The sequence below is a fragment of the Pelodiscus sinensis genome, chromosome 1 (assembly GCF_052426305.1).
Source record: "Pelodiscus sinensis isolate ZL-2025 chromosome 1, ASM5242630v1, whole genome shotgun sequence".
NCBI lineage: Eukaryota > Metazoa > Chordata > Testudines > Trionychidae > Pelodiscus > Pelodiscus sinensis.
In genome coordinates, this window is record NC_143052.1 from 42,818,452 (window position 1) to 42,844,492 (window position 26,041).

The following is a 26,041-nucleotide window of genomic DNA, read 5'->3' on the forward strand; positions in this document are numbered from 1 at the left end:
AATGCTAGGTCCATATTCTTCCCTGCTTCTTTGCAGGTGTACTCACACACCTTTTTCATTCTTACACATCCAGGATAGCTACTTAAGAAGAACAGATTTTTCTGCCTTGAGTGACTTGTCTTAACTCAAAAGGGAAGAACAGGGGATAGAGTGTGATGAGAGTGGCAGGTAGGGATGGGAAAAAAGGTAGAAGAGCCTCATCCTGAGAGTCTACAAGGTGAAGTGACATGAATTCATTGCAATTGCAGTTATTACACCTGCTTTACACAGATGTAAAATAAATGTGATTCACTTCACAATGCTAGCGAGGAAGCTTCTAATGATTTTTTACCAACTGTGCTGAAAGCAACAACAAATGCAAGAAGTATACTCTCAGAAGCAGTACATTTTCTGAAAGTTTCGTTTAATCTGTGTGAGGAGCTAAAGTGCTCGTTTCAATTTCAGCAAGTGAAACTAAATCCTATTTTGAAAATTCATTTCCTGCTGTGCACTTGTAAATAGGATTGCTACTTCAATTCTCTCTCCTTCTGGTGAACGCACTCAAGTCCACTGCCCTACAATGTATAGCTGGGTCACAGATCCACACAGACTGCTGAGTGAAGCACGAGTTTATTCATTCGTTCTTTGGCACAATTTGTCCTCTTCTGAGGATCTTTGCGCTCATCGAAATGCCACGTGTCAGTGAATTCCTATACACCACTGTATTCTGGTGACTGGTGATTTGTGCCAAGTATTGTCAGTATTTAAACTATCCATAAGTCATATAGAAGATCTAATTATGTGGGGGTTTAACTAGGGACTTCTTTCTGATTGTCTAATTCAGAACTGGCTTTCTAGTCATTACTTCTGTGGACACAGAAAACATCAGTACAGTATAATTGTGAGAGGATTGTTTATTTCTCACACAATGGCAATTAGAGCCATAATTTGCAGTTTTCACTAAGGCAAAGCACCCATTAAAGCCACTGGAAATGTTGTCTGAGTAAGAACTGAGGCTTGGCCCCACAGTTGAAACAGCTTAATCAAATTGTTCAATACATTTTCACATTGATTTTTCTAAAGCCTAAATTTCTAAAGTGACCTAAATCCGCATGAAGTACATGTTTCTCCCTAGCCTGTCCTCTCACGAAATAGCATTTTTGCTAATCCTAATGCCGCCTATATTCCAGAGGGTTAGTTCAGAAGGAAAAGAGAATATTTCTATCCCCATTTGAAGAGATTGGATTCTGGCAGCAACTGTGGGTCTGAGAACACATATGAGTGCAGATCATCTAGGATGCATATGTTCTCAGATCCACAGTACCCCTTTTTTATAACCTGTACAGACTAACTGATCTCAGGTTGAGATTTTCAAGTGTTGTTAATTTATATGGAAACTTTATAGGGCTAAATCCCATCTTCAGCTTTGAGAAATCTCAGTCTTATATACTATTACAATTAAATAATTTCTGGGTGCCAAATAGTTAAATAAATTAATGAATAAATAGAGTATCATAGTGCGTGCTGCTGGGGGAGGGAGCAGGAACTACATTTCCCATTGAAATTCTGGTCAGCACTTGTGCAGAAGTTCTGGGGATATGGCAGGGCAGCTTAGTTACAGGGGCAGCCAGAATCTCATCCAGATGATGCACAATGAAAGGGGCCAGTATATTGCTGACTTTATAAGCCATTTCTTCATGAGTGTCATACTCGTTTGTATGCCACCAGGACCTTTCCTTATTGCCATTGTTATGTGGGTCATAAAACAACCAAATAAAAAAGAATATGGAGAAACTTCTCTTTGGGGAAGAAAAAGTAGTATTGCCTTTTGGACAAATACCCCCAAGCTCCCGATCCTTAGCTACAATGGAAAATTTTCATCCTGTTACAACGCTGTGTTCATTTTTTATCCTACTAGTAGCTGAAAGCCTGTGTTGCATGAGTGTTGCGGCTGAACCAGGTAATCTTTGATCAGTGCAGTCTCCCTCAGCTAACCAAAAGAAACTGCTCCATGGAAATTAGTAGTTGAGTAAGGGTAGAAATTGGCTATCTCTGAGATCAGAGTTCTCTAGGGCTCTCGGCATGGCGTTAGATAGAACTTACTGCAGCTATAAACGGTACAGATGTAATTTGTAAAGTCACAGGGCTGAGAACTTTAAAAACTGGATGGAAATAGACTGTGAATCCCAGTAACGATTCAACCTGCTGATACTCTGAATCAAAAGACTCCTCCACCCTGCTGGTTTCCATTGCTCCTCACTGACTCAGACATTCTTGGCTTCAAAGTGACACACATAATGACTATCCTGGAATCATATACAGATATTTTCCCCACTATTTTTGTACTTCTTCATTGCATTTATTATAACCAGTTTCCATTCTGTCATATTCTCTTGCACATGCACAATATGTGTAATAGCACTTTGGCCCCAAATCTCTGTTCTGAGTATTTGTTATTTGTCGCACCACAGTGCTTAGGAGCGTAGACCAGGATCCCACTGCACCAGCTCTATGAACCACACTGCTTTGGGAGCACCATCGGAAAAATACCAGTTACGTTCATCCAAGGATCTGCTCCATTCAGAAAGAGAGAGGAATGTCAGTGGGTCAAAACACTGGCAATCGAAGCTTTTTCATTTGGTCACAAAACAAAACTACCCAGATTGTTTTGAATTAGGAGTCAAACGGTGTGGCTCAAAGGGAAGAATTAGGTCCTTTCTAACTTTCAGTCCTACCACGTCAGCCCAACTTTGATCTAAGACAATGTGAAGTGCACCCCTTCATTAGGTCTCTTGTTCTCTCAGCAACAGTGATTGTTCACTGTAGATCTGAGATCAAAACTGTTATTTGTAAACCCACTAGAAAGACAAAGGGTAAGAAAAATAATAATACCCTTTAAAAAGTTAGAACATGGAGGCTATGTCTAGACTGGCATGATTTTCTGCAAATACTTTTAACGGAAAAGTTTTCTGTTAAAAGCATTTGCGGAAAAGAACATCTAGATTGGCACGGATGCTTTTCCGCAAAAGCACTTTTTGCGGAAAAGCGTCCATGCCAATCTAGACGTGCTTTTGCACAAAAAAGCCCCGATTGCCATTTTCATGATCGGGGCTTTTTTGCGCAAAACAAATCTGAGCTGTCTACACTGGTCCTTTTGCGCAAAAGCTTTTGTGCAAAAGGACTTTTGCCCGAACGGGAGCAGCATAGTATTTCCACAAGATGCACTGATTTCTTACATGAGATCGTCAGTGTTCTTGCGGAAATTCAAGCGGCCAGTGTAGACATCTGGCAAGTTTTTTCGCAAAAGCAATTGCTTTTGTGGAAAAACTGGCCAGTCTAGACACAGCTGGTGGCTATATTGTATTCTCTTAAAGAAATTTAAACTTCATGCATTTCCAAGTAAGGAAATTTGTTGTGTGTAGTTCTTATTATATGTATACGTTGGGTGGGATGGTTCTAAGAAGAGAAATTAATGTTTGTTGCAGCAGACTATAGATCATCAAATTAAAAAACAAAGGCTCACTAAATGCATGTTTGAAATAGAAATAGGCAGTGATGTGCTGGAGGGACCCTGTGTTTAAAATGCCAGCATCATCTTGAAGGAAGGGCTGGATTGATTCTCCTGCCTTTGAAGGAATTCGTTCCCTCTTTTGGTCCTGCTAAATCATGCCTGCCACAGATAGATGACTTATCCCTGGGAATCATACAAATATTGCTTAAGAGTAGGTATTTTCAAATCTTTCCTGAGACAGGGTACTTCCAGGTTACTGTAAAAGTTATTTGTGCCCTCCTTTAAATAGCACAAACAGTTGAATACTGTGTTATAGTATCAATATACTTTCTCTATTTTCAGCAACAAAATGTAAAGCATTCCAGCAGAGTGCATTGAAAAGACTAAAGGTGTAGCCTCCTTTCTTGGACATGAGATAGGGAAACAAATGGATAGATTCTGCAGGCAAATGCAGCCTTGATATATGGACTTTTTCAGAGGATAAAAGGAAAAATCTCTATGAGACCTCCTTGTTAAAGTATTGGCAGTAGTGGAAATAAAGCTTTAGTCTTCTGAAAATGTATCATTTATATTTTTTTCCAAACATACTCATCTAATCCCCATAGCTTAGTTATTTTCTCGTATAGTCTTGTTTTTGTTCATTAGAAAGTGGTTTGAAAAACTCTTTTAGGTGATATGCTGGGCCCATTCCCCATAATGTGCAGTCAGTTATTAGACAAAACATAATTTAGTCTTTTGATCTTTTTCTCAATACAAAAATAAAATAATAACATTTTGGGAGGAGGGCCTAGGGAGAGATTCAAAGTTTTATTTTATCATTGAATATTTTCCTTTGTAAAATTATCTTCTTTAGAGATATTTTCTGTGTTTAAAATATGTGGGTTAATATATTATTATGACCTGGGTGAAATGTTATAGGTTGAGTTAATTCAAACTGATGTGTGTAGGTTAATGCACCCTTCACTTAAGATAGTTTAAGAAACATTCAAGAGGCATCCACCTAAAACAAGGATAAAGAGTGCCTGTTCAGAAGCTATCCCTATGCAGGCAGGAAGGGGCCCCACTGAGGGTGTGTGTGTGTGTGTGTGTGTGTGTGTGAGAGAGAGAGAGAGAGAGAGAGAGAGAGAGAAGCAAAAAGTAAGAAAGCCAAGCAGTGACTGGTAATGACAGTGTGGTGTTAGAAAAAGCTAGCCAGTGAGCTTTTGGCCTTGTTGGCTAACAAGGAGTGGGGGTGGGGCTGTAAGCTAAGAAGCTGCTCCTTTTGTTCTTGGGTCTTCCTGCATTCAGAGGAGCAGGAGTTCCTAGAATACTTTTAAATAAACAAGATGACATCAAAGAAAGCCAGACTCTAGCAATTTCTGTTTCAAACTGGAACATCCGCAACATGGCTATAGCTGCTCCGCTCACAAAGGATCAACTTTACATTTTAAAAGCCAGTACTCTGTATTAAGATGGGAGGGGGAATCTAATATAATTGAGTACATGATTTAGATTAATATTATGCAAAGCTTTTTAATTTAGCCCATTATGCTTGTGTCTTTTAAGCAAAATAATCCTCTCCCTGCACAAAGAAATTACAATGGGGCTAGGCTTACTGATGCTTCCTAGTGGTTAGGTCACTGAGTCCCAGCTCTACTCTATATTCCATGTCCCTTGCCAGCAATCACTCCAATGCTGTAGCAGTCCCCATTTTTGGGTGGGTAGTGACTCAGTCCTCCGCCATATCACTAGTTAAGTATTCCCTTTACAGTAAAGAAGTCCAACAACATATATGTAGTCTGAAAAGAAAGTGTCTTCAACCCACTTCCATACTGCTGTGGGTACTGCATTCTTGACTCAGACCTTACTGTGTCTCCCTCCCCCTTATTTCTGAAGGGGCTTGTGCTCTCTTCACAAAAGGTGGTAGAGGAGCCCAGGCCCTCCCTATACATGGGGCTCATACCTAAGGGCATACAAGAGGCAGCAATAGCACACACTCCAGAGTGCCTTCCGGGGCCACTTCCTACCATGTACTTTCCCTATCCAAGGTGTGATTAAAAGCCCCATAAATGATCCACCAGAAATGGGAATGAAGAGTTCCCTAGTTCTAGGGAAAGGTTAGTTCCTCCAGTAGAGCCTCTCTTTGCAGCTGTATCCTTCTTAAAGGGGACACCCAAAATAGGTTTCTCCTGTCTGCCCCTTTCTGAGCTGACCTGGCTCTCTTTTAAGTTCAGAAGCAGCAGAGCGAAGTCACCTGTGCCCAGGATGGCTCCTTAACCCTTTCTTTGCCAGTTTGGGGTTTAAACACACCAGTGTATACTTTACGTATTAATTGTTTTGAAGGGAGCTGTTAGGATATAGATATTTCAGCCTGCCTGTTATGGCCTATACTTTAAGAATTTGGGTGCATTTTTACAGGGATATAAAAACAAAGAATTAAATTACAGTTTATTTCTATATGATACAGGTTGAACTTCTCTAGTCCAGCACTTTCTGGTCCAGCATCATCTGTGCTCCAGCATGATTTTAGTTAGCCAGATGTCCACTTATCATGGGTGTGGCCAAGTTTACTGCAGTCCCATAAAGTTGGTTTACAGCCACCAGTCCTGGCTCTCAGAGTTCTGTGCTGTTATTTAACTCTAATTTACCCATAAATATCTTCTAAGAGACCAGTGAGCAGTGGAACTTTTGGTAACACTGCTAGACAATATTGACCTCCTGTTATTCAGCAAATTCTCTGGTTCAAGATGTTCAACCTGTAGTCTGAGGCGTTGTTCTTAAGCTAAGGATTTTGGCTAAGCAGCAAGGGCATCCATAAGATAGGAAATGTACAGTAATGTACTGACCTATTCCAAACCAGTTATGTTAAAATAAGCCAATTTAGGGCTGTTAGAAAGATGATCCAACCTATTGCCTCCAGATAAAGAGCAGGACCTAGATGATTTGAAGGAAACTTAGGCTGATAGCTTTCTGTTTGGCAAGGACCCATTTATTCATAGTTGGGGTTGTGACATTTTTATTTTGTGTTATTATGCCTCCTTTGTATTGTTTATTTGTATTGATTTTGTTTGGTTTTTAAATTGTTTTTGTTTGCTGTATAATTAATTTTGCTGGATGTAAACCAGTTAAGGTGATGGAATATAACTGGTTAAATAATTAAATTACTGTAATTCTTGTGCCACATAGCGCCAGCAGCAGCAAGGTCTGGGTTCACTATCTAGAAGCTCTTCTCCATCCATCCAACACATAACTGGCTTGAGCACCCACCCAGTAACCTGGGAAATTCACACAACATCCCTGGGTGTCTCTGGAAGGCAATGATTCTCCACTTATAAGCACAGAGTCTGAATATAGAAAAGAAACCTTTAACAAAAGGGGAGGGAAGTAACGTGGCATTAATTTGGGAAACCACCACAAAAAAAGTTCATAACCAAAACTACGAGTAAACATCCCAGCTCAAATAGGTTGGGCAATGTCCTTTTCCTCTCAAGCTCTCAAGTCCAGCAATGTAAGTGTCCCATTCACATGCTCTTGTCCATACCCTTTACACAAGGGAGCCTTGTCCATCCGAGGTTCTTTACACTGACAGTCTGTCTCCTTTTGAACTGAGTTAAACAGTCTGATTTCTCTGCATTCCCACACTAACTGCAAGCATTGAGAATCATATCTCACAATTCCTGCATTTAGTGTTGACACAGTTTGTGACCCCACAATATCCAAATTGGTTACAATGGGCAAAACACTATTCTAACAGCTGAATATTTAGCAGGCCTAAGCAAACTGAGTGAACTATGTTTATATCCACAGACCCAGACTCTCATTCTTTAAACTGAGAGTTTGTGCCAGGTTAAGCCCAGGTTTTCTTCTTTTGGTATTCCCTCTAAAATTACAGACATTGCAATTAATATTGCCACAATTTGTGACACAATACCAGCCAAGTTGATTACAATGAGCAAAACACCACTCGGTCAGCAGAATATCTAACACATCCAAGCAAAGCAACAGCAAACTGTATTTACATAGACATATCCAGGGTTTCTCTCCCATTCCAGCTGGATGTAATGGAAGCATTCATTCATTCATTCAGACACTGCTTATATTACAATAAGTTAAAACTGGTTAGTTAAATTTCAATAGAATGATTAGTTAGGATATACCTAAAAATATTACTATAGACATTAAAAGCAAACAAAAGGTAAATTAAACCCCCTCAAAACAAATAAATCCTGAATTCTTACTTGTTGGAAGCTAACGCCAATAAATATAGAATTGTTTGCATCTCTGGACTTCAGGTATTGCTGTTCTCTGGTCACGCGAGAAAGACAAGGGAAATGGGAGAGAGAAGAGATATGCCCTCCAATATCTTGGTGCCATTTCTCAGATACATCACATCATACTGATGAATAACAGCCTGTAAATCTCCCTCCCACAAATCTGCACAGCTGGTTGGAAGGGGTTACTATGTTGGACTCTCATGATGGAAGTTATGGGTTCTGGCAAGCCAGGATAAAGGCATATGGAAGAATCAGGATCCATTTCAGGCGGGGGGGGGGGGGGGGTCATCCTGAGATTAAAAGGGAAATGGAAGTAGTGTTAGTGGATCCAGAGGATGAATGTGGGCAGAGACACTCTCCTGGGTATTTGAGTAGCGGAAGAAGGTCTGTGACTATGGGGACAGGGTGCCTTCCAGGAAAAGGAGGCACTGCAGCCTACAGGTAAGAGATTTGAAATAAAGGCAAATGGGAAGCTGCCTTTCAAGTTCTAGGGCTGCTGAAGGATAGTGGATTAAAGTAGGGTGTCATTAAAATAATTTGGCACAACAGGGTTTAGAGTCAAAAGCAAAGTTAACAGACCATATAAAGAGATAGGAGCTAGCAGTTGGTCCTAGAGAAATAAACAAAAAGTTTCAAAGTAAAAAAGTCAGGATTTGCAGGAAAGATAACAACCCCCACTCTTTTCCCAGAGCCGGGACAAAAACCTGGGGGTAAGAATTCCTAACTGTTCAACACACAGGGTCCTGCTCTTGGTGCTGAGCTAACTGCATCTTTCACCAATAAATATCAAATTGTTTGCATCTCTAGAATTTGAGTATGGCTGTTCTCTGTTCACAGGAGAACCAGGGAAGTGGAAGGGTGAAGGAATAAGCCCTCATACAGGAGCTAAGTAGTAATTTAGGGAGACCAAATTCTCTGAGGTGTCAGTCCACATAGGGTATAGGTCTGTAATGAAACCCCCGGTCCAATCAATAAGCTGTAATAATGGCCTTGATACTCCTTTGAGAAGGGCTTTCAGCTAATGGAACCATGGAAATAGTGGTCTCTGTCCTACCCCTGTGTTTTTCCTTTGTACCTTCATATATGGTACTAGCACAGAGACCACTTCCTTGATGTGCAGGGGCTGTAAAATAACTTTACATTAATAGAACAAGATTTGGCCATCGATAGTCTGCAGCCACAGTCATGTCGTGTGGATTGCCTAACACCAAGGAATGAAGTCACGGTCCCATTGATGTCAGTGGAAGTTCTGCTGTTGACTTAAGTGAGCTAGGATTTCACCCAGGCTGCCTATGGCGCAGCTATTATAAGATATTATCTATCACATGGAATCCTGGGGTGCCTCTTATTAAGGAGCTACTACTATGCATGTGCAGTGAACATATATACTTTTAAACTTCAACATCTTGGCCCTCTGAACACTTTACAAGTTGTTGTTCCAGAAAACACCAGAGGAGCCTAATTCTCATTGATTCACTAGCCTGTTTTAAACATAAAAATATAGAAATGTTAAGCAATTTTTAAACTAATAGCATGCCAAAGACAAAATAGAAAAACCCAGCACTTCATCCTGGCTAACTGAAATTTGTCTGCCCTTTCATAAGAGAAAAGACTGAACTTATAACAACATATTTTTAAAAAATCAAATAATTCTCCTAAGAAATACCACTAGGAACAATATTATTCCACCTGGCTGGTGGAGATCATAAGATGTAGCCATTCTTTTTTTTTTTCAGTATGTTGGGCTTTTTCCATTGAACCTCTTTATCATTTTTATCATTATTTTAAAGGTTTTCAATAGTATGAAACTAGGATTAATGACACATTCTCAGTCGGCAGTGCATCTTTACCCACATTAGTATAGCAATGGACAGTCAAGGAACAAGTGTCTCCACAAATCCCAGCCACTGTGCCTCTGCACTGACCTGAAAAAGCCACCTGGAGAGGTGAGGATAGGATAGGATAGGTGCCATGTCTATATAGTCTTCTGTCATCAAGCCTGACACAAGGTTGCTACCTACTATTAGTGGGACTGGTTTTGTGATGTGGCTACCTGCCCACTGGAAACTAGAGTAAGATCTATGGTCTGTATGAAATGAGTTTGGTGACGAGCTGTAAGAGAACTATTAGTGATTGCACTCCTTAGCTGGCTTCCAACTGATAATATCAAACTGAAATGTTGTGTTCCAGGCCCAATTTTCTTTTTGTTTAGTAATTTAATTATTAATGTGCTATTATCCCAGGTTCCCACAAGACCTGATGTAGTGTTGGAGTCCAGACGACAACTAATGGCCGTTGAAGCAACAGTGACAGTTCCAGACCCTCCACTGAATGTGACCAATGGGACCAACACATGCATCCTTTTTTATGCCAGTAATTTCAGCCTCACAGCCAACAATTCAATTCATGTCGATTTGACAAATTTAACATTTGTGTCCCGTAAGGTGAACTTCACTTCATCTGTTTGTTCAGCCACCAATACAACGTGAGTAGGACAAAGTTCAGTACCATAAAGTGCAAGTGATTCTAACAGCTCATCAGAAATAGTGCAATTTCAACAGGCTAATACTACTTTAATTGTGTATCTGTAGGCCAACTTGACTTGTTGGAAAATGACAGAGACAACACCCCAGGAATTCTTTAATTTTGGGGGGGGGTTTATGCCTGTTTTCCTTTTTGTCTTTTTCCTGATTTGATTATGAGAGTACAGTTAAAATGAGTTTTGGCTAGCACAGATGCCTTTACTTTCCCTAGTGCCTCTGAGCTGCTGTTTCTCAGCTTCTGTTCAATGTTGTATTCTTTCTGCATTACTGAAACAGCAATTGCATTGTAAGATTTCCCAACAGTGAAGCTGTGCAAATACCCGGTATTAATCCCGCTGTGAGTATGTTCATGGAACAAGGTCTCTTGTCAATGCATTCTCTGTTTTCTGTTCCTTTGAACCACATGCTGGAAGGAGATGAAGCATTTCTGTTAGAAATGTTTGTCATTTTTGTCCAGTTTACTGTATCTTTTTGCTGTTTAATTTTGTTGTATTTATGTATTAATTTGGAAATTTAAGTTTGATTTTAAGAAGCTGCAATGCCCTAATTTAAACTGACACATGGTAACATTTAATTGTTTTTACTCGTAGGTTGTCATTGGACTATACTGGGTTACTAGATGGACTCAACAGCCTAGAAATAAGGTATCCTTATGGGTTTTTTCCAGAAAACCTTTCTGCTTGAGGTATGAGTAATATACCTGTAAATTAAAACACAAAACAGAAGAGAATCAAATGTGAATGCCATTTTTAATTCACTATTTCTGCTCTGGAATAAGGTTGTAGTAAGTTGTAAAGTTATCTTGATATCTTTCAAAAATATTATGTTAACCAGTGTTTGTTTCTATGCCAACTCTTTTTATATTGTATAGAAGAATCATGAACCAATAAGATTGATAGATATAGTTATAGTGTAGGATGCACACAAATGTAGAAGTAAATCTTATATATATAAAGTAGTTCTGTTTCCGTCACTATGCTTGCAGTCTTATTATTCAGTAAACACTATCAGTGTATTCAGCATTCTACAAAATGAAACAAGAGTCAGTAATGGAATTTATAGTCTAATGGTCCAGTTCTTGTGAGAGGGTACCTGCTGTTGCACATTTAAATGTAATACAGGTTGAACCTCCCAAATCGGGGAGTCTCTGGTCTGGCAACATCCATGGTCCAGCAGGGCCAAAGAGCCTTGGAGACAGGAGCAATGCAGGGGCTGGGGAGCCTTGGCTGGGACAAGTGGCATCTGGGGAGGACCCGGTGTTATTGGAGCAAGGTGCCTGGGGAACCCCTCCCTGGCTGGGGAACCCCCAGCGTCAGCTGGGCCACGTGACTGGTAAGTCCCAGCCCCAGCCGGGGAATCCCTGGTTGCAGTGGGGCTGCCGATGGCCAGCTGGCCCTGGCCAGTCATCCTAAAGTGGCAGCAGGGCCCAGGGTGACTGGGTAGTCTCTGCGTGGGAAGCCGGGGCTGGCGGAAGCTGGCGACTTGAATCCACAGCAGCAGCAGCGGGGTGGCCCTTGCAGTGGGGCAGGGTGGTCAGGTGGCCCCAGCTGGGGAACCCTGGTACAATAGGGCCAGTAGCAGCTGGGTGTCCCCAGACAGGAACCCAGGGAATATTGTAGCAGCCGGGCTGGCAGCTGCCAAGCCTCACCATCCTCCCTGGGAACCCTGGGAGACCCTGGGACAGCAGGTGGAGAACCTGTGTCAGAGCCTGGGAGTGGTACAGCCAGCAGGGGAACACTGATTTCCCTTGGTCTGGCAAACTCTCTGATTTGGGACAGTTAAGGTCCAGAGGGTGCCAGAACAGGGGGTCCAACCTGTAATCATTTGTGATCACAAATAACTGGCTCAGTTGAAATTATTTAGTCAAAGATTAAAACAGCACTATGCGTCATACAGAAGGAAAGTATACTTTACCACCTTTAAGGAATGATGGCACCCGGTTCTCTTCTTTTATAATTGATGGAATTCTGAGACTGGTTCATTTCCAAGCACACTCCTAAAAACTTTTTTTCCTGTAAAGACTGTGAGAAAAAGAAAGTCCTTTATGGGGAGGGAAAAGTTACTTTCCCGCAAATGATTTCACTATATTTTCTTTTTGATTAGAGCTGTTGATTAGTTGCAATTAATGCATGTGATTAAGTCAAAAAATCAACTGTGATTAAAAAAGTATCACAATCACACTTTTAATCGCACTATTAAAAATACAATACCAATTGAAATTTATTACATATTTTGGATGTTTTTCTACATTTTCAAATATATTTATTTCAGTTACAGCACAGAATACAAAGCACACACCACTCACTTGATATTGGTATTTTTCATTGCAAATATTTGCACTGTCAAAATGATAAACAAAAGCAATAGTATTTTTCAGTTCACCTCATACAAGTACCGTAGTGCAGTCTCTTTATTGTGAAAGCACAATTTACAAGTGTAGAGATGGGGTTTTTTTTGGTTACATAACTGTTCTCAAAAACAAAACAATGTAAAACTTCAGCACAGTGTTTCTCAAAGAGGTCCACGAAACCACTCTGAGCAACATGCTAACTGGCCGCTATGGTATGTTTATTTACAAACTTTGCAGCCCTGGAGCCTCACAGCTCCCATTTGGCTCCAGTTTGCCAGTTTCAGCCTAGAGGAACTGTGGGAAGTGGCATGATCCGGGCTGCTGCTTCCTGTGACTCTCCTTGGCTGCAAGCAGTGAACCAGAGCCAATGGGAGCCACAAGGCTCCATGGCCACAGAGCTGATACATAAACACACCGGAGCAGCCAGTTAGCAGGTTTCTCAGGTTTTTCATGGACCACTTTGAGAAACACTGCTTTAGAGCCCACAAATCAGAGATGGGTAACCTAGGCTAGTGAGTGGGCTTCATGAGTGGCCCTCCTTCATTTCAGTGAGCTGCAAGATTGTCATAAACAAGATGGTCCCCTCAGGATAGGGTAGTTTTGCTAAATCCAGTTGTGTGCCTAGAATTTGCAGAGTGTGCTGACTGGCCCATAGCAATGCTTTGACTGGAAGCAGAGGGAACACATGGCTCTTACAGTAAGTGTTGTGTGTAATCAGCGCACACCTCACTTCACGGGCCCTTGCTTTAAGTGCATGTCATACAAGTAGGAAAAAAACTACATAGAAAGAAACCAGTGGAATCTAGAAACCCTGTGTGTGGACAACAGTAAACAGAATGTCTCGCAGACCACAGATAAGAAGCTTGATGGACCACATGTGGCCTGTGGGCCACAGGATGCCTACCACTGCTACAAGTCCACTCACTCCTACTTCTTGTTCAGCCAATCACTTAGCCTAGGTCTACACTAGACCAGGCAGGTCGGCTTAAGTTACACCATCCAGCTATACAAAATGCATAGCTGGATTTGGCTTACCTTAAGTCAAGCCGCTGCAGCATCTACGCTGTGAGAGGCCAACAGAAACACACGCTCCCATCAGCTTCCCTTACACCTCACAGAATGAAGAGTACAGGATGCCAGCGGGGGCTTCCCTTAATATTTGAATTGGGAGTGTACACTAGATCTGCTAAATCGAACGCTAGAAGATCGACCTCAGGAGGGTTGATCTTCTCTGTAATGTAGACAAACCCTCAGAGAAACAAGCTTATTTACATTTATTGCAGATAATGCTGCCCATGCTGCCTCTTATTTACAGTGTCATCTGAAAGTGAGAATAGTATTCACATTTGTAGCAGCATTGTACATTTGTAGCAGCATTGCAAGTAATTTACGTACCAGATATGCTAAACATTTATATCCCCTTTGGTACTTTGGCCGCCATTCCAAAAGAATACACTTCAATGTTTATGGTGCATCTTAATTAAATTTGTGACTGAATTCCTTGGGGAAGAATTGTATGTCTCCTGCTCTGTTTTACCCAGATTTTTCCATATATTTCATGTTATAGCAGTCTTGGATGATGACCCAGCACACATTTACTTTAAGAACACTTTCACTGCAGATTTGACAGAACACAAAAAAAGTTATCAATGTGAATTTTCTAAAAATAGCTATAGCACTCCACCCAAGGCTTAAGAATCTGAAGTGTCTTCCAAAATCTTTGAAAGAGGAACTGTGGAGCATTCTTTCAGAAATCTCAAAAAAGCAACACTCCAATGCAGAAACTATAGAACCTAAATCACCAAAAAAGAAAATCAACCTTCTGCTAGTGGCATCTGAATCAGATGATGAAAATGAACATACATTGGTCTGCACTGATTTGGTCCAGTATTGAGTAGAGCTCGTCACTATCATGGATGCATATATTCTGGAGTGGTGGTTGAAGCATGAAGGGACATATGAATCCTTAGCACACATGGCACGTAAATATCTTGTGATGCCGGTTACAACAATGCCTTCTGAGAGCCTACTCTCAATTTCAAGTGACATTTTAAACAAGAAGTGGGCAGCATTATGTCTTGCAAATGTAAACAAACTTATTTGCCTGAGCATTTGGATGAACAAGAAGTAGGACTGAGTGGACTAAAGTTTTACATTGTTTTGTTTTTGAAGGCAGTTGTGTTTTGTACATAATTCTACATGCGTAAGTTCAGCTCATGATAAAAAGATTTCTCTACAATACCTGTAATGGGAGAATTAAAATACTATTTATTTTGTTTTTACAGTGGTAATATTTACAATAAAAAGAAATATAAAGGAGCACTGTACAATTTTTATCCTGTGTAATTTAAATCAATATATTTGAAGATGTAGAAAACATCCAAAATATTTAAATAAATGGTATTCTTTTATATTTTTAAGAGTGCACTTAATCATGACTAAATTAATCACAATTAATTTTAATCACTTGAAAGCCCTATATTTGATCTCTCATTTTACCTAATTACTTATGAATTTTTTTCTTTGGTACCTTAGTTTATCTAACTGATAAACTAAAGAGATTTCTAACCCAGGTTTTATTTATAAGAACACGTTTCAACAATCCTTTCTAATGAGTTAAAAAGATATTTCAATGGGTCATTATTTTATAAATCATAGAAAACATCTGTGCTAACAAATGTTGCAGAACATTTGCAGAATGTGGCAGAACATAAATGGATTATAATCATAATCAATTACCTAGTCTTGTTTATTCTAACACACTTTTGTGGTGATAAACATATTTATTAGTTTACAGAAATTCCTTTCCTGAGCATCAGAACTAGTAGAAAATCGTATGCATGCCTTTATTTGATCACGCACTAATTCAGTTTAAGAATGAACACTATGAAGTCTTAGAATTCAGACATGATTTGGGGCAATACAGCAAGGATTATACTATAGTCAATATACAGAGACAGTGCTGGAACAGTTTTTTAGGTTGGCATGCTGAGCTACTGCCACCCGCCTTACCCCTCTCCTTATCCCTCACCACTCCCTAAGTTAGGGCTGGCAGCTAGGACCCTACATGCAAGGCTGGCAAGCAGGTGGGACCTAGATGACAGCAGTGGCTGATTGCCAAGTGGGACCTAGCACTAGCAGCTGAGCTGGACCCTTAGCCATCAGGAGGCCCAGCCTCCAGGACACCTGAGGAGCAGAGGCATGGGACTGGCAGCCAGGATCCATGCTGACAAGGGGATGTGGGGTTGGCGCACCCCAAAACTGAAGGTACTGCAGCTCACCGGCACCATTTCTTCCCACATCTATGTACAAAGAATTATGAGAGTTTAACATACAAAAATAATAAAACATTTATATTTACCAATACTCCCTCCAAATTAAGCAAACTTGAGAAATGTGGCTTAGATGACACTACAGTAAAACTCCAATTGTCCGGCATCCACTGGTCCGGCACTCCTGATAGTCCGGCACCATCTGGAACCCGGAAGTGATCCAGCCAGCTGGACAATTGGAACTGCTCTGCGCCCGGCTTTCCCAAGTCCACCACTGGTCAGTTTCAGCAGCAGCGGACTTGGGGAAGCCCTGGGGCAGAGCACCCAATCTGCTCTGCCCCTGGCTTCCCCTAGTCCGCTGCTGCTGAAACTGACCATCGGCTGACTTGGGGAAGCCAGGGGCAGAGCAGCAGGGGTGCTGCTGGGTTGGTTCTGCAGCGCCGCTCAGGTGAGGGGCGGTGCTACGGGACCAACCTGACAGCACCCCAGCTGCTCTGCCACTGGCTTCCCCAAGTCAGCCGCTGCTGAAACTGACCAGCGGCAGACTTGGGGAAGCCAGAGGCAAAACAGCTGGAGTGCTTCCAGGTTAGTCCTGCAATGCCGCCCTCTCCCACTCTGTGCAGTTCCCCACCGACCTCCCCATCCCCCACCCCAGACCCCTCATAGCCCCCCTTCTGGTACTTCAGCATATTTGATAATCTGGCACCCCCTGGGTCCTAAAGGTGCCGGATTATCGGAAGTTTACTGTACTACAAAGAGTAGTAGTAGAAAGATCATACTCGAAGGGTAGTTACCAATGTTCACTTGTTGTGCTGTAAGGATATATCTAGAAGGGTCACATAGGATACCATTTGCCTGGGACCTGTGCTATTCCATGTTTATTAATGACTAGGGTACTGGAATGGAGAGTATTTTTATAAAGTTTGCAGAAAATACCAAGATGAGTGGTTGCAAGAAATTTAGGGGATTAGATTAGAATTCATAGTAACTTAGATACATTGGATAATTGGTCTGAAATCAAGATGAAATTCATTAAAGACAGGAGCAAAATATTTCACTTTGGAAGAAAAAAAATCAATTACACGGATATAAAATGGGTAATAGCTGGCAAGGCAGAAATACTTAAAAAAAAAAAAAAGATTCAGAGATTGTAATGGACCACAAATTGAATATGGATTAACAATGTTTTGAGGTTATGCAAATGGCTAATGTCATTCTGTGGTGTATTACAAGGAGTATAATATGTAACAAATGGGAGATGATTGTTCTTCTCTAGTCAGTACTGGTGAATCCTCAGTTGGAGTGTTGTGTCCAGTTTTGGCTACCACATTTTAAGAAAGATGTAGGAAAAATTGGAGAGACTCCAGCGAAGAGAGACAAAAATGATAAACCAGTGATCCTTGTACTGCGGAGTGTGCCACCCCACTGGATGCAGAAAAACACCCATGAGCGGGGGTAGGAGGACAGGCCAGCCCCCCAGGCAGCATGGAGGGAGCATCGCCCAGCTCCACTTCAGCCCTATCCCTGGCTGCAGCTCTGTTCTTGGCTGCCAGCCCCTGTTCCCAGCCACAGCTCTGCCCCTGGTCCAACTCCCAGCTGCAAATTGGCCACTGGCTCCCACTCTCAGCCTCTGCCCTGCCTCCTGGCTGCAGCCCCCAGCACCTCCCATGGGGTTATGTTGCTTGGGGGAGGAGAGCTGAGGAGAATGCAGGAGCTAGCTGTACAGTTCCTTGCAAGACCGGGTGCAGAGTCTATGACTATGTCTACACTGGAAAGGTTTGGCGACAAAAGTGCTGTTGACATACAAAAGTCACCAAAACTGAAAATTTTCCAGACATGTTTTTCTAATGTTAGGACAAGAAGCAATGGGCTTACATTGTACCAACGGTGGTTTAGGTTGGACATTAGGAAAAACTTCCTAACTGTCAGGGTGGTAAGACACTGGAATAAATTGCCTAGTGAGGTTGTGAATTCTCCATCACTGGAGATATTTAAGAGCAGGTTGGATAGACATCTATCAGGGATGGTCTAGACCTTGCGTGGCCCTGACATAAGGGCAGGGGACTGGACTTGATGGTCGCTCAAGGTCCCTTCCAGTTCTAGTGTTCTATGATTCTGCCTCCCAGTGTTGACATTTCATGGCTATATTATTAGCTCTCCTGTTGACAATAAGAGTGAAGCAATGTGGGTAAGCGTACCATAGTGCCTGGTGTTAAATGCATAATGTAGCACTAGGCATCAGCCACCCCTTTGCTTCCCAGCTCTCCCAGGGCTTTCAGCTCACTTTTGCGCCACTAGAATGACAGTCCTTGCTGGTACACATGCGGGAGTTCCTTGATCTTGGCTCTCCATTGCAGGGTGTCCCACTCATACCCCTTCTCATGCAAAGCTTGAGAAATGTGACTGTACGTGTCCCAGTTCCTGCAGCTATGATTGAAGCAATTCTTCACTCCACACACTGATAAGATCCCAAAGCTCTGTGGTGCTCCAAGCAGGAGAGCAACTTGAGCGATGGCCATCCCTATTTCCCTAAGATGACATGAGGATCACCAGGAAATAGATTTTAAATATCCTGGTGTTTGCAGATGGGGGGGGGGGGGGGGTGAGGGGCGGAATTAGTTTACCTTTTTTACGTGGCTACAGAGCAGCAGAGTTCACAGTGCTGGCCAGTGTGGCTAGTCGAGCATTGTGGGAAACATGCTGGAGTTCAATACATTCAACAAAAAACCTACTGTGGTACACCCTACATGACTGTCGATAATAAAGGAGGGGGGGAGGAGACAAAAGTTCCTTGTGGAGGTAGAAGTATTTTTGTCACTAAATCTGGGTGTTGTTGCAACTTTTGTCATGTTGTACAGTGTGAACACTCTCTAGGTTTTGTTGCCAAAAAACCCTTTTTGGCAACAACATTTGCTAGTGTAGACAAGGCCTACCCTGGCTCTTTGTTAATGATAAAGAGAGGGGAAAAGAAAAAAGTCTCTGGTAGGGATAGAAGCTTTTTGTCACCAAAGCTGAGTGTTTTTCCCAACAAAAGTCACATTGCAGTGTGAATGCTCTCACTGTTTTGTCACCAAAAGGCAGTGTCTGGCAACAAAATTTGGTAGTGTAGACAAAGCCTACGATGTTTTGTTAAAAAAGTCAGATATTAGCAAGCAGAGATAGCACAGGGGAGATTATGAAGAGTTAAAATTACTTTCCTTTTTGACCCAAGCAATTACGCAGTATATGCAGTTTTGCAGATTGTTTCTGTTAGGGGGAAAAATTAATGCTGGAGTAAAGTATGTCTTTGATTCAATACTGTTTATTTACAAGACATGTTTCTCTGAGCACAATGGGAGTGAAACAACAGGAGACAGTTTCTTTGTTCTGAATTCCAAGCCACTTTCAAGTCAGCAGCTTGCCCATAACCTCTCTTTTGGCTTTTTCTTAGGGTTATTCTGCAAACACTTCTTTGGCTGTTTCTGGGGCTTCCCTGCTGCTTTCTCTGTGTGCTTCTGTATTGTTTCTGCCACTTCTGCCTTGGTAGCTTCTTGCATGTGAACATGCGCACACCCTCTCTGCAGCCCTCTCACACAGGCACACCTCAACATGCAAAATAATACCAACTCCCTGCATTTGCATTTAGCTTCTACTGAAAACCCACAACCCATGTAGCTTAGTTTCTGAGCCTTGCATGTAGCCTGTGTTTTGGGTGGTGATTCCTAGTGTTTCAGCTATCTTATTCCATACTGTTGCCTACCTGCTTCTTATATTTATCCGGAATGAAGGGCAAGAGGCAAACCTACCAACTTCAAAAAGGTTTCACTGCCTCCTAGCATAACCATATGTTTTCTCGAATATAGGGGGAATAAAGATTCTTTTTCAAGTGATGTCCCTGTGAGTGCGCCACTCTGGGTGCTGGTGCATCCTTGTGCCGACCTCTGGAGATTTTTCCTGCAGTGCCCTTCTGTGCGTCACATGAACCGCGGTGTTTCCTCATGCCATTGGTGTCAGTTAGGCACACGTGTGGCACAGCCCCTCTGTTCCTTCTCTACCATCCTCGGCAGTAGATGGAGATCCTCTGACTTGCCCTCTCTTCACCTAAAAAAACACATCAAAATTCATTACATTTCCTCAGTTTCCCCCTTACTTCCAAGTTTTGACCCCTTTCCTACCAGTTTGCTTAAAAAAACCCTTTTTCCTCAAAAAACAAACCAGGACAAAACAGTACTTCATTGTTTGTCACCCTGTTTCCCTATGCCTGCGGGCTCCCCAGGCTTTAAATGCTGCGGCTCCTATCATGAGGCTATGCCAGCCTTGGTCAGCCATGCCTCCTGTATAAAGTGCCCCAGGGAGGCCCATATGACACAGAAGTATCTGCACTGCTCAATCCTGATTGCTAGGGTATGGCAAGACCACGCCAATAGGCTGAAGTCTTACTTATACAAAAAGTCACTTCAGCCCTCATGAGACAACTCTCCACACAGGAGCAAGGAAGCAGACAAACCAAGAGGTATGGTATGCCAGAGGTATGCCTCGTCTGAGAAGACAAAAGTGAAAACCTTGGTTTCTCTTGTCAAATTGCTGCCTCTGGCACCAAGCTTATCTAGAGTGAGTATAGGAGATAAGCCCGGCACCTCTGGCACACAGCACCATCTAACCATTTGGTACCGCACAAGAGAACTCATTCTGAGCCCAGGCAGAAGTTGGCAGCAACTGCCAGAACTGTTTGCCATCGTGCTAACTAGATACCACAGGTCGGTGCTGAAAACAACACGAGAGACAGCACCAGATGCAGCACTTAAGAAACCCTGCACTGACATGGCACCATCTCCGGCACCATCTCTGACTCCATCACTGGCACCATTGGCACCGACCATGGTACAGCCCAGCTTGGCACCATCGCAGCATCGATATCACCCACCAGCAAAAGGGCTGACTGTAAATATTTGTCACACCCAAAGGAATGGACTTCTTTTCTCACATCCACCGTCTGACTCCCTGGTAGTTGACTCCATGGGTACATCTAGACAGCACCCTTCTGTCGGAATAAGCTACGGAATTTAAACTACACAAATTGCATAGCTTATTCTGAATCTATGTAGAAAGAGCTTATTTTGAAATTTGACGTTGTCTAACCAGCGCCAAATTTCAAAATAAGCCAAACTCATAGGAATGCTACTATAGAAACAAAAGACTCTTGAATGTAAAAAGTTAATCTCAGATATCTTAAATTTCAATGGTGGTGGCTAAGAATATAAGAATATCAAATGTGACATTAATGCATGTTTATGGACTTTGTGATAGGTTTGAATAATACTCATTATCACCTGTTTGCTAAAACCAGTCCATTTTATTAATTATTGGGAAATAACTGTACTGTGACCATGCATCCAACATGCATCTGGAGAAGAAGAAATCTAAAGCAACTTGGAAAGATTTTAGTGTAAAAGAATGGTTGTGTGGAGAACACTCAGAATAGGAGTATGTTTTCTCCCTCAATCTAGAATATGTTTTTGTGTTCTTGGAACCTGCCATAAAGGAGGCAGACATGCTCCCAGTGGTTATCTTGGATCATGCTCCTGTTTAATTAAATATCTAAATTGCAAATGTAAACCCTTCCTAATAATTATGGGAACAGTTAGCCATATGTACTGTACTTACCATCTGTTGTCCTCAAACACTTTCCTAACATTAACTAAGCACTTTTCAGAACATGCTGTGAGCTAATTATCATCATTCCTTTTTTTACTGATAGGGATGGTTAAAAAGAAAGGTTAAATTACTTCCCCCAGCTGATGAAATAAGAGTCTAATTTATGATTAGAACTCAGGTCTTGTCTACACATCAAGCTAATTCACAGTAAGCCAGGACATGGATCTACAGTGCAATAGCTTGCTGCATACCAACGGCTTGTGTGGACTCTACTACCATCCACTTAATTTGCAGTGCACAGTAACATGATCCACATGGCCAGTTAATACATGGGAAGCTAGTGTGCTGTAGATTCACATCCTGCACTACCGTGCACTCATTCACTGTGTAGACAAGCCCTAAGGCTTCCTTGTTTATACTTATACTACAAATTCACTGCCCTAAGACAACCACTTTGTGCAAGCCCACACTCCACCCTCAGCCTCCGCCATTCAGCATGGCTACCCCAGTCCTGGCGATGACTGGGCTTCATCCCTTGGGGAAGCTGGGATCGTAGGCTGCCCACATTCTGGGCCCAGCAGGACTGCACACCACACATCTTCCAGAGCTGGGGGAGAGCCACCACCCTCCCATGCTTTGGGGGAAGCTGGGGCCATGCGCCATCCAGAGAACCTTGTAAATCGGAGTGGGGAACCTCAGGCCTGGGGGCTAGATGTGGTCCCCAGCTTGCCTGGATCCAGCCCCTGAGGCTCAGGGCCTCCCCCCAGCATTCGGGAGCCTGCATTGGCACTCCAGCTTTCTCCTCCTCCTTCCCCCGCCCTACTGCAGGGCTGGAGCACATAAAATCTACTAGGCTGGGGGCCCCCCAAGCTTTGGTGTGTGAGGGTAATGTGGGGAGTGTCTTTTCTCATTTTCAGTCAGGGGCCACATCAGTGAGGGGTCCATTTTTTTGTTTTGTATTGTTCTGTGGGGGGAGGGGTTGTTTTCCTTTGTGTGTGATCCCCAACTGATTTTTCTGTGGGTGAGTGGCCCCTGACTCAAAAAAGATTCCCCACCCTTGCTGTAAATCCATGGATATCCACTTTTTACTCACAGGTATCCACATCTGCAAATACAGATGCAGATAGTTGTGGCTCATTTTTGCAGATATGCACGCAGATAGAAATTTTGTATCTAGAACCCTGCAAATTTGCGGATATCCACTCTATAGCCGTATGTATCTGCATCCCTGGATATGGAGTTGGATAAAAGCAGGTCATTTTTGCAGATACAGATGCAGATGTGGATACAAAATTTTGTATCCATGCAGGGCTCTTGCTATCTGTCCTCCCCATGCTCCAGGGACTGGCGAAGGTTGAGACTCCATGCCTCCTACAGGGTGTGGCTCACCTTGACTATTCATGAGACGGTGAGACTGCCTGAAGGGGAAATGATTTATTGTAATGAGAGAGTCATGGCAGACCTTAGGTATTCTCACCTTTTCATCGCTAGTCAAGGTGAGCCACATCCATCGTGATTTAATTAGTACTGAGGTTACATTTCCATCTCTGTATCCCTGTCTTTCTTTCACTTCAAGCATCTGAGGAAGTGATTTGTATTTCACAAAAGCTTTACAAAGCCCTGGCTGGGATGATTTAGTTGAGATTGTCTTGCTTTGGGCGGGGAGCTGGACTCGATGACCTCCTGAGGTCTCTTCCAACCCTATGATTCTAAAGTTTATGCCCTAATAAATTGGTTCATCTGTAAGGTGCCAAAATCCATAGATATATATATAAAATGTCCTCCCCTCCCTCTCCATTCTGCGTCACTTTAGTTCATTTGATTTTCAATTATGACTCCTAAAGGAGGGCTACATTCTGCCTTGGGTGGAAGCAAACAGTAGCAGAAGGAACAAGAAAGTTGCTCCATTTTATGCACAGCCCCTGCAAAGACTGGATAGAATTGCAATACCTATGCCCACTGGGGCACAGTGACTGCTTCTTTGCTATTCCCACAGGGTGCACATTTTCCCCAGTGGGTGGGGTATGGTGGAGCTGTAAGTAGGCAGAGTCAGGACTGAAACTTCATTCATGTACAGGCCAGCAGAACTGACAGGCCTTGCAGGGTTGATAGAGGATGCTGCAAACCTTGAAGGTACATCAGAGGTGGGCAAAGGGGCCTTCGTGGGTCAAATCCAGCCTGCCATGATAGTGGATCCAGCCCGAAGCCACCCTGATGCTTCCCTGCCTCCAGGCCAATCGAGACCTGGGGACAGGGGAGCATGTGAAGACTCCTCTACTCTGCCAACAGTGCACAGCAGCTAGAGAGAAATGCCAGCTGTTTAAAACTGCCAGCGTTTCTTTCTAGCTGCCATGTGCCCTTGGCAGGTTGGGGATAGGAGATGAGACTTTGCATGTTCCCCCACCCCCAGGTCCTGATTGGCCTGGGGACAGTGGGAGCACATGAGTTCTCCTCCCTTTGCAGCACCTAGAGGGAACTGCTATCTGTTTAAAAACAGCTGGCGATTCTCTCTGGGCAATGGGAGGGGGGAAGACTTCATGCGCTTGCCCACCCCCAGACTAATCAGGGTCTGTGGGGAGGGCAGGGGAGGGGAGGGAAGCCCGAGAAGTCTCCTGGCCCCGCCCTTCCACCAAAGGTCCTGCCCCTTCTGGGGTGACCTGGGGCTACTTCAGAAATTTATGAAGTGGCCCCTTTTTAAAAATTATTGCCCATCCCTGAGGTACGTAATAGTGTGAGGACTCCACCATGCAGCTCTGTTACTGGGCCATGTGCAAATGGTTCAGCTGATCACTTAGCCTTTATCCATTGATAAATATGGCTTAGTTATTGCTGGTGTTGGAAAAGTAGAATTAACAGTTCAAGTATTGTGTGTTAATTAAAACGAGGCTATGTTTTATTGAAAATTCAGGACATTCTGTAGCACAATGGGGTCTCTGTATGTGACCGGAACCCTTCAATGCTACTGAAATACAAATCACACATATTATAAGTAATATTGTGAGGAAAGTCAATAACCTGAAGCTCTACTATAATGAGAAGTTTTCTGCTCAAACTAAGGACTGTTTTTGGCTTTCAGACACTTCAGTTATATCATCTTTGTTAGTCAGACAATTGATACATTGTGTCCATTCTACTTGCTACCTAGTCATCTAGTAAATTATTACCTATTGTATTTTAAATGTGTTGTTGTTTTTTTGTAATATGTATTTAAAGATTTGTTTAGCACCTATTACAGCAGCACCTAAACAAGTACCCAAATTTTTCAACGTCTACATCTAATACTCATGAATCAGACAACTTAAAATCCCTACATTTATAGTCACCAGAACCTCAGGACTCAAACTGTGATTGCAAGTTACTAGAAAAAGTCTTCAGCTAGCACTAGACATACAAAATTAGTTTAAACTAGGTAGAATTAAAATACTGAGCATGGCAAAATAAGGAGAAAAGTTTATAATCTCGGATAGCAACCCTCTTAATTGACACAGAGTAGCTGAATACAGCATGGTATAAGTTTGCAATAAGATTGAGGTTCACCTAAGGAGGGAAACTTTCATATTATCTCAATATTTTTCTATTTTTAAATACTTGGAATGTACTCATATTTCAATGATGGTAGTTATATACATACCTAGAGTGGGGGTATGTCTACACTACCACCCTAGTTCGAACTAGGGTGGTTAATGTAGGCAACCGGAGTTGCAAATGAAGCCCGGGATTTGAATTTCCCGGGCTTCATTTGCATATTGCCAGGCGCCGCCATTTTTAAATGTCCGCTAGTTCGGACTCCGTGCCCGTGGCTACACGCGGCACGAACTAGGTAGTTCGGATTAGGCTTCCTATTCCGAATTACCGGTACACCTCGTTCCATGAAGAGTTACGGTAGTTCGGAATAGGAAGCCTAATCCGAACTACCTAGTTCGTGCCACGTGTAGCTGCAGGCATGGAGTCTGAACTAGCGGACATTTAAAAATGGCGGCGCCCGGCAATATGCAAATGAAGCCTGGGAAATTCAAATCCCGGGCTTCATTTGCTACTCCGGTTGCCTACATTAACCACTCTAGTTCGAACTAGGGTGGTAGTGTAGACATACCCTGAGAGAATTGTGTTTTCAGGTATAAATTCAGGTATTTGCACATAAATTAAAGTGGTTCTCATACCTGTACCCTTCATGAAAATACTTTTATTAAAAACAATTCCATAACAATATTTATTGCAAAATATTGCAGCTTCTGCTTCAGTTATTATAAACTGCCAGTCACTTATGAAATACAGTACTATAACAGTCCCTTGCAGAATGAAACAATACATTCAAATTATGAAAACTTGTTTATTCTACAAAGCTGTAACAAGTGCTTAAATGAGATTCACAAAGTCACTTCACTCATGACCTGTCCTCCTGGAGGAAAAGATACTAACTGCAGTCTTATGGGCAAAGAGCTAGTGATGGTTAATCTTGTCTGTTCTTCTTTGAGTGATGGTCCCTATTGCATTCTGCT

The 26,041-nt window shown here is 42.4% G+C and overlaps 1 protein-coding gene across 8 annotated transcripts in view; it reads left to right on the top strand.

The window, feature by feature from the left end:
• LOC102456381 (V-type proton ATPase subunit S1) overlaps positions 1–26,041 on the top strand; it is a 105,499-nt gene that overhangs the window by 72,379 nt on the left and 7,079 nt on the right. For all 8 annotated transcript variants that reach the window (XM_014573383.4, XM_006122587.5, XM_006122586.5 and 5 more), the window contains 2 exons: positions 9,987–10,228; positions 10,877–10,930. In XM_014573383.4, coding sequence (XP_014428869.2) covers positions 9,987–10,228; positions 10,877–10,930 — 296 coding nt within the window. The remainder of the gene's footprint in view (positions 1–9,986; positions 10,229–10,876; positions 10,931–26,041) is intronic.